Source organism: Carya illinoinensis, chromosome 12 (assembly GCF_018687715.1).
Source record: "Carya illinoinensis cultivar Pawnee chromosome 12, C.illinoinensisPawnee_v1, whole genome shotgun sequence".
NCBI lineage: Eukaryota > Viridiplantae > Streptophyta > Magnoliopsida > Fagales > Juglandaceae > Carya > Carya illinoinensis.
In genome coordinates, this window is record NC_056763.1 from 13,135,732 (window position 1) to 13,145,001 (window position 9,270).

Genomic DNA, 9,270 nt, shown 5'->3' on the forward strand with positions numbered 1-9,270 from the left:
GTGAATTATTATCTTTGGGATGAGCTTTTGTTGTTCAAAAGATGCCCAGATCAAATCATTCGAAGATGTGTGCCGGAAGAAGAGATGCAAGATATCCTCCATCATTGCCATTCCTCATCATATGGAGGACACTTTGGAGCCACCCGTACAGCAGCTAAGGTACTTCAAAGTGGATTCTTTTGGCCTTCTATTTTTTGTGATAGTTACACTTTGGTGAAAACTTATGACTGGTGCCAACGTATGGGGAATATTTCAAGGCGTCATGAGTCACCACTGAAAGGTATTTTAGAAGTTGAGTTGTTTGATGTTTGGGGAATAGATTTTATGGGGCATTTTCCTCCTTCTTTTGGTTTTGCTTATATCTTATTAGCGGTTGACTATGTGTCAAAATGGGTGGAAGTAATTGCTACAACAACAAATGATGCAAAGGTAGTGCTCAAATTTCTGCACAAGAATATATTCACAAGATTTGGCACTTCATGAGCTATTATTAGTGATGAAGAGACTCACTTTTGCAACAAGCTGTTTGATAATCTTCTTTCTAAATATCGTGTAAAACACAAGATAGCACTTGCTTACCATCCTCAAACTAATGGCCAAGCTGAAATTTCAAATAGAGAAATCAAGAATATTCTTGAAAAGACGGTCAAAACCAATAGAAAGGATTGGGCGAAGAAGCTTGATGATGCTTTGTGGGCATACCGTACAGCCTTTAATACACTTATCGGGATGTCTTCATACCGATTAGTGTTTGGAAAGGCATGTCATCTTCCTGTGAAGTTGGAGCATAGAGCTTATTAGGCTGTAAAAAAGTTTAACTTTGATTTGAAAGCAGCAGGTGAAAAGCGACTTCTTCAATTGAATGAGATGGAAGAGTTCCGAAATGATGCATATGAAAATGCAAAGATCTATAAAGAAAGGACGAAGAAGTGGCATGACAAACAGATTCTTAGGCAAGAGTTTGCACCAGGACAACAAGTTTTACTCTTCAATTCATGACTCAAACTCTTCCCAGGAAAGTTAAAATCAAGATGGACAGGTCCTTATACAATTCATGAAGTTTTCTCTTTTGGAGTAGTAGATTTGAAGGACAAGTCAGGGAATATTTTCAGAGTTAATGGTCAGAGATTGAAGCACTATTATGGAGAACAAGTTGAGAGGAACTATGCATTTATTCCTCTTGGAGATCCTAATTGATGAAAATTGAAAAGTCTGACTGTAGACTTTAAAACAAGCGCTTATGGGAGGCAACCCATAGATCTATCTTTCATTCTTTTATTTATTTTATTATCTTTATTTATTTAGCTTTAATAATTTAGTTTTTGATGCAGGTTTATTTAGCATGAATAAAGAGCTGAAAAATTTTAAACTATGGAAGATTCATCATGAAACCAGGGAAGTTCCTTTTATTTCTTCAATCCTTTTTACTTTTGCATTACAATGAGGACATTGTTTAGTTTAAGTTTGGGGGTGTAAACTCCTATAGTTATTTGATCTTCTTGTTTTCTAAGTTTTGGGTTGTTGATGGGTTGTCTGATTCTCTTACCAAGCATGCATTGGAGTAAGATTTAATTCTCTATGACTCTAAAATTTGTGATTGAAGATGGTTTTGAGAAAAATTTTCAAAAATTTCTTTTATGTCAAGTGGAGTTTTGTGGGTACTTTGGTTTAAATCTTTGACCTTGAACATAATTGAGCACATAGTCATTTTTCTCTTATTCCATTTTGCTTATGAAGAGAAGAAGTTGAATTAATTGAAAGAGGGAAGTTCGATTTTGCTTTGCTCTAGAATCCGTTGATGGGTCCTGAAGGTGAAATCCTAGTTGAGACCAAATATTAGAGAAATGATCTAGGCATTTCTTCAGCATAACCAAGAAGCTTTCCCAGCCGTCCTAAATATCATGCCATCATCACATGGTGTGTTTCCATAGTCAACCCCTTTGAGCCTTCATAAGCCTTTATTTATTCTTTGAACTACATAAACCATGCCCGCTCTAAGCCTGAAAAATAATGAATCTACCTTTGATAGTTTGTGAAAATACTTTGGTGGAGAGTTACATTTAAAAGAGAAAATTTGTTTCATGATAAACTGTATTACGTTTGCTCTGTTTGATCAAAGAAGAAAAAAAAAAACAAAACAAAAGAGAAAAAAAAATACAAAAGAAAAAGAAGTCACTAAGCGGAGTATGTAGTACCTTAGATTTTGTTAAAGGAATTGTTGGTATTGCTTCAATGATTACAGCAACAATAATGCAACAAGTATGAGCATATTGCCAAGAAAGAGCTATGATTTGAATCATGTGGGTATCATTACACTAAGTATTTTTCCAGTTTGCTTTGATTTTCCATATCCAGTTCTTTCTTAACCCTCACCCTGTGGCCTATCATTACAACCTTATGAAAGACCTTTTGATCTTTGATTTTGGTGTTGACTAAATTAGTGGAGAGGATTTCTAAAAATTGGACTTATGGGGTTAAGTTTTAAGAGAATTCTTCTGATTTTGGTTGTTCTACTTTTATCTGAGTTTGCAGGTGGTTTGAGGTTAAATTGACTATATCACACATACACACTCAAGGTCTTAGCTTTAGGTTAAAGTAAACGCCTAACTCTTGCTTGGTAAATTGCAAAATTTTTGATTGATTTTCTTGCTATCTTTGATGTTAAAAGAGTAAGATACTAGTGATGAAATCTAAATTCATAAAAGCTTGGTGAGTGATGATACTTCTCTTTGGGGTCGAGTTGATATTACCTAAACTATCATTTGCTTTTCTTTTTGTTTGAAGACAAACAAAGTTGTAAGTTTGGGGGTATTTGATGACTTGCAAATTTCGTATTGCAGATTTTACAAGATCGCTCGAGCGGAGGCTTTAGGCCGCTCGAGGCAATTCAGGCAGAGTCAAATGCTCGATGTGCGCTCGGTAGGACGCTCGAGCGAAATCTGGCAGAGTCGAACGCTCGATATGCGCTCGACACCCCGCTCGAGTGAACATCGTATTTTGACAGATCTAGGGTCTTTCGCCGTCACACCATATAAAAGTAATTTTTCACTCTATGGCCTTATTTTTGGACTGGAGAACATTTTTTGGGACAGAAAAACACAGCTAGAAGGATTCAAATCATCTATTTTGGAATCATACACGAGCATAGACAGGAGAAAAGCATTGAAACATTTCCTTAAGTTTTTGAAGACGAGTTGCGGCTGTGAGGAGAATTTTTCAGCTTTTATTTTCTTCCAATATTCTCAGAACAATTATGGTGAATTTGTTTATATTGAATTCCATTTCTAGCATGAGCTAAATTTTATTTATTCTAGGAAAACGATGTAACTTAGCTCCGAACTATGCTTGATTGTCTATGCTAATTTAAGGCAATTCTCTCTTTGTTTATATGATTTATTTTGAGTTTATTGCTTCTAATTAACTAGCCATTGATTAGATAATATTTAATCTTGTAATTTGCTATCGAAAGAGGGAATCATAGGGTAGATCTTGAATATTTCATCATAGGAAAGTATAGAGATCGAAAGACTTGTATGAACCTATGTAGTAATTAAATCATTGGTCTTATTGCTTTCTTGCTTTATTAATTTGCATATTCTTGTGTGAATTGATGAACAAGAATAATTTCCAATTGATTATCGAAAGAGGCTGCTGGATGAATTAGAGATTTGCTAATGAACAAAAAGAATTAAATTAAATTAGCTGGATGAGAAAAGCATAATGAAGAATTAGGTGAAATCGATTTCCTAGAAGTTTTTTTTCCCATTAATTTGATCTTCGAACGTCAGTTTTATTTTCTTTGCGTATTTCTCTTTGAGTTGATCTTAGTTTAATTTGCAACTACAAAAATCTTAATAATTCATCTAGATAAAATCGAGATTAGTATAATTTTGGTATTTGGCAAAAGTAAGGTACCAATCCCTGAGGACGATACTCTTCTTATCACTTTATTATAAAACTACGATCCACTTGCAGTTTTGCACCGGTCAGGTAGTAGTGATCTTGGCTTACTTTATGAAACCAAGGGTTTTCTATCTAAGAACTTTGAAATGAAAGATATGGGTGAGGCGTCCTTTGTGATCAGAATTGAAATCCTCCGGGATCGAAAACAAGGATTGTTGGGGTTGTCTCAAAAAAGTTACATAGAAAGAGTTCTTGAGAGATTTGGCATGAAAAGTTGCTCATCACTTGATACTCCGATATCAAAAGGTGATAAGTTTAGCCTATCACAATGTCCTAAAACTGAGTGGGACCCTAAAGAGATGACAAAAATCCCCTATGCTTCGGTTGTGGGGAGCTTGATATATGCACAGATTTGCACGAGACCAGACATTAGTGTTGCAGTTGGCATGCTTGGGTGTTACCAGAGTAACCCAGGGATGTCTCATTGGAAAGCAGCAAAGAGGGTATTGCGATATCTGCAAGGAACTAAGGATTACCAGCTTACCTTTAGGAGAACTGAAAACTTAGAAGTAACTAGATACTCTGACTTTGATTTTGCCGGTTGTTTTGATAGTAGGAAATCTACTTCTAGATATGTTTTCTTACTAGCCGGTGGAGCGATCTCATGGGAAAGTATGAAACAAACAATCACTGCTTCATCAACAATGGAGGCCGAGTTTGTGTCATGCTTTGAGGCCACAGTGCATGGTTTATGGCTGAGGAACTTTATCTCAGGGCTTGGAGTCGTCGAATCTATAGACAGGCTGCTGAGAATTTATTGTGATAATTCCTCTGCAGTATTTTTCTCCAAAAATGATGGGTATTCGAAAGGTGCTAAACACATGGAGCTCAAATAACTAAGTGTCAAGGAGAAAGTACAGAAACAAACAGTGTCCATAGAACATATTAGTACTATGCTTATGATAGCAGACCCAATAACAAAGGGTCTAGTAGCGAAGCAGTTTAAAGAGCATGTTGACAGAATGGGTCTTATGATGTAAACATGTTACTGAGCTCGTAGATGTTTTATTTTATTTTGGACACTTAATGATATCTATTATGGTTGATTAGTTTTTGTTTTCTTGTCTTTCCACTTATTTGTACATTGAATGGTCTGGAAGAATGATGACAAGATAATGTCTGCAACAGAAATGAATTGGAACCCAAGGCATTACGGTATTAGCCTTAATTATCTCAATTAAAGATCATGTAAAATTGGTTGCTGGTGTTGTGGTACATGGAAGGGAATTTGTTGATTATATAACAAAGGACCGCCATGACTCGCATCAGTAGTTGATTTAACATTGATATTACAGAACTCATGTAATGTACTTTGAGCTGTGAAAGTTTCAGGAAATCAATTTGCGCAGTATGGTTAATTTCCTGTAATAAACCCATGAACGAAAAATATTATTTTATGGGCATATGGGCCAAGTGGGAGAATGTAAGAGTTTTATTTAAACTCTATGTCCCACACACCCATCTTAATAGAGTTTGAAATAGATCAAACTTATCAGATAAAAGATGAGTGATAACGGGATAAGAAAAATCCTAAGAGATAAGATTAAAACTCTATATCTCTAATTATAGTCAGATACAAACTCTTAGATTTCTTGATGGTCAGAAATCTATAAATAGCACTGAGGGGTTAAAGGGTTCTCACCTACAACATTAGAGTGCCTTTTGCCATCGTGAGACACTTGTGAGGCAAAGTTGCTAGGGTGATCCTTCTCTGATAGTAAGATCTAATTCTTAATCAAACTAATGGAGAAAGGTACGCATTTATTTATTACTATTTATTATTATAGATCATATGAAATCGAAGATTCATTTATTAATGTTCATGTTAAAATATTTAACATTTTTAAGAATTAAATAAATGTAAAAGACACCTAAAATTCTAAATAAACGAGCTAAGAAACATACAAAACACTCTGAATCAAAACAATTAGGACTAAAAAAATGTGTGAAATAAATTTCCACGTCAAGGTCGGGGTACATAAGATGATTGGGAAAGTGAATTATTCCTAGACCATTACTATTAGGCCTGTGCAGAAAAATTGTGAACCCGGTCCGCCCGAACGACCCGCTCGATAAAACTGGTTTGGACTGACTTTCAGATTGAACCAGTTAAACATTGGTTCCAACCCAAGCAACTCATATCATGTTTAAACCTAAGTTTGTAGCATATCAAACCCTAGCCACTAGCCTTACCCACTCTCTTCGTCGCGCCTCCATTAGTCATCTTCATCATCTTCGTTTCCTGTTGCCTCCATCGTTGTCGCCTGTGTTACCCTTTGTTAGTCGTTCTCAAAGTAGCTCTATCAGAGATGTCTCTGGTAGACTACGGTTCTTCATCAGACGATACATTTCACAGGCCGAATAAGAAGAACCTTGAGATGAACTAGAACAAGGTCCAAAGCACATTCTGCACCATCATATTCTTCCTTAGATCTAGTGTGAAATTTCTCTATTTGCAACCAATATCACAAATCATTCTAGAATGGAATACCATATTCCAACATATCCTAAAGATGAATTTTCGGGATGAAGAATCCCAGTTCGAAGTTCTCACCCTCTAATTTCATAGTTTGGCCATCTTATGGATTGTCCTTGTGTGATTAAATTGGCCACATGGCAAAACAAAGAAAGTAAATAGGAAATAAAAAAAGAACAATAACAGAAAGACACCAACTTGGTTTGTAGTCATTATGCCCATCTCACAACGGAGACTCATCTTGTACTAAGAAATCCAAGGTAAATGGTCTCTAATATCAATGAAACATCTTCAATGGCTATCCTTTTTCACCATTCTCTATCCGGATATGATGTTAGGTAGACAAGCTAGATTAAGCTTACAAAAATAGGCATTGATCATCCATAGTGATATTGATTGCTGATGGGTAAACACAGATGGGTTAGGTGAAGGCCATAGACTGTTCAATCTTCAATCCCACATGCCTTTAACACATTTCTATTTTTCTTAAACTTGGTAAAAAAAAGGGAGGGTCTGATTCAACCTGCATTAATCGGGTCAGGTTGGCACGTCTATGTCCAAGGGTTAGGTTAGGTTTACCACAAAACCTCTATGGACGGGTCGAGTTGTAGGCCTAATTACCGTGCTCCCCATTTGTCTCCAAAATTTGCACCAAGTTGATAAGTACAAGAGTGAAATGGAAATCTACAATGTGAAGTGTGCAGAAATGGAAGCAGGCTTGTTTGCTGAGATGGAGAATCAGAGATTATATGAGGAGAGAATGGAGCTCAAGTTCTCAGAAATGGAAACTCATAAAGGAAGTAAATTAAGCAGACGCAATGGATACTTGACTTGCATCTGTCCTAAGGGTTTGGAAAATTGGAATTTTTATGGGTAAGTTGGTATTATTTGTTTAAGTTAACTAAGAATGTTAATTGGGGGTTTAAAAGGCATCTTTTGAAGATATGGTCCCCATGTGGTGGTCTAAGAAGTTGGCGTATTTTTTCCATAGAGTTTGCCCGACCCCTTGAGTTATTCCGGTCAATATACAACAAGATTAAATCAAGTCAAGCTAAGGCTCCTCTCAACTTTATGCACAAGAAATTTATCAGTTGAGTGATCATTTGATTATCATTGTTGACTTAAGGTGGATGTCAAGGGATGTAAATGTTTTCAATATTGGACAACAACTGGATTCTTATTGATTTGATCTATTTAATGCATGGTAATTTCCACCACAATTTCCTACACAGAATTCATCCGTTTATCACACAGATTCCAACCAAGAATTCTTAAATAGAGTTCAAAGTTCTTGCATTTGACTTCCAAGATCAATTCAAAGCTTGACTTCTTAAACCTCAATTATTTAAGCGCTATTTAAAGGAGAAGGTACATTTAATTTCCCTAATATTCCTAAAATGGTTAACTGCAAGGTTTCCATTATCACCATTGTATTTTACTTGATTGTATTTATGTTCCTTGCAAAGGATGTTTCTACCCGAGAAATACCCAACAACAACAAATTTGCTAATTTAACAGAAATCACAAGAGTTGTTGATGATCATCGCGGTATGTAATTATGGAAATGGTCGTAGGCCGTGGATGATAGCATAGGCGGTGGTTGAAGGCCAAAAAGCCTAAATTGAAAAATATGATTGTTGAGCTTCACCGGTAGCGGATCGGAGTTGGGGATGGGTGGTTTCGGTTGTTGGAATGCCTGTGATGATGTGGCAAAGAAATGGTGGCCGATGGTGGCGCGATGGCGGCATGGGGAGGATTTTGGGCCACAGCTTGCAGCCGTGCGTGGAGGAGTTTGGTAGCGCGAGAGAGGCTGAAAATAGGGAGGGGTGGTCTTTGGCAAGTTGGGGAGAAGATGGGCTAGGCGGTGAGGCTTACGGCCGGCGTACGACATCGCTATGGAGGCTCGAAGAAAATGACGAGGAAGGGGAGAGAAGGCTCGCGCGCGGGCTGGGGAAGAAATAGGAGGAGAAAAAGAAAAAGAAAGAAGAAAGAAAAAATAAAAAAATAAAAAGTGGAAAAGAAAAAAAGTAAGGGAAAGAAACAAGGTGTAGTCTTTTCAATTTGTATTTCAAAACGGATTTAATGAAAAAGATTTCAAAACGGCAAATTTAAATAATAAAATTTAAACGTAGTGATTTAGTAAAATAAAACAATAAAATTCAATAATAAACTAATTTAAATTAAAAAGAAATTTAAATACAAAACAATAATTAATAACAAGAAAGCACATCAAATTAATTTTCATGACTTAAAAATTATAAAATAAATCGAGCAAGAAATCCGATAAATTTAAAACAAAAGAATTAATATTTTAAATCAATTAACATTCAATAAAAATACACCAAAATATGGGATGTCACACCACTCTTTTTGTTACTTTTTTAATAGAAAAGCTCTTTTTCTATAGAGTTTGCCCGTCCCCATGAGTTATTCCGGCGGAAATACAACAAGATTAAATCAAGCTAAGCTAATTAATTAACTACAAGAAAAACAGGCAATTGCGACCAATTTATAGCAACGAAAAGAGTATTAGCAACCAAAATTGGTTGCTAATACTCTTTTCGTTGCTATAAATTGGTCGCAATTGCCTGTTTTTCTTGTAGTATAAGGCTCCTCTCGACTTTATGCACAATAAATTTATCGGTTGAGTGATCATCTGATTATCGTTGTTGACTTAAGGTGGAGGTTAAGGGACGCAAATGTTTTCAATATTGGACAACAACTGGATTCTTATCGATCTGATCTATTAAATGCATGGTAATTTCCACCACAATTTCCTACATAGAACTCGTCCGTTCATCACACGGATTCCAACCAAGAATTCTTAGACA

At 36.0% G+C, this 9,270-nt stretch overlaps 1 protein-coding gene across 1 annotated transcript; it reads left to right on the top strand.

The window, feature by feature from the left end:
- Nucleotides 1-4,058: 4,058 nt before the first annotated feature.
- On the top strand, nucleotides 4,059-4,799 carry LOC122289260 (secreted RxLR effector protein 161-like). Its single transcript, XM_043096241.1, has one exon. The coding sequence runs from the start codon at nucleotides 4,059-4,061 to the stop codon at nucleotides 4,797-4,799; it is 741 nt and encodes a 246-aa protein (XP_042952175.1).
- The last annotated feature ends 4,471 nt before the right edge of the window (nucleotides 4,800-9,270 follow it).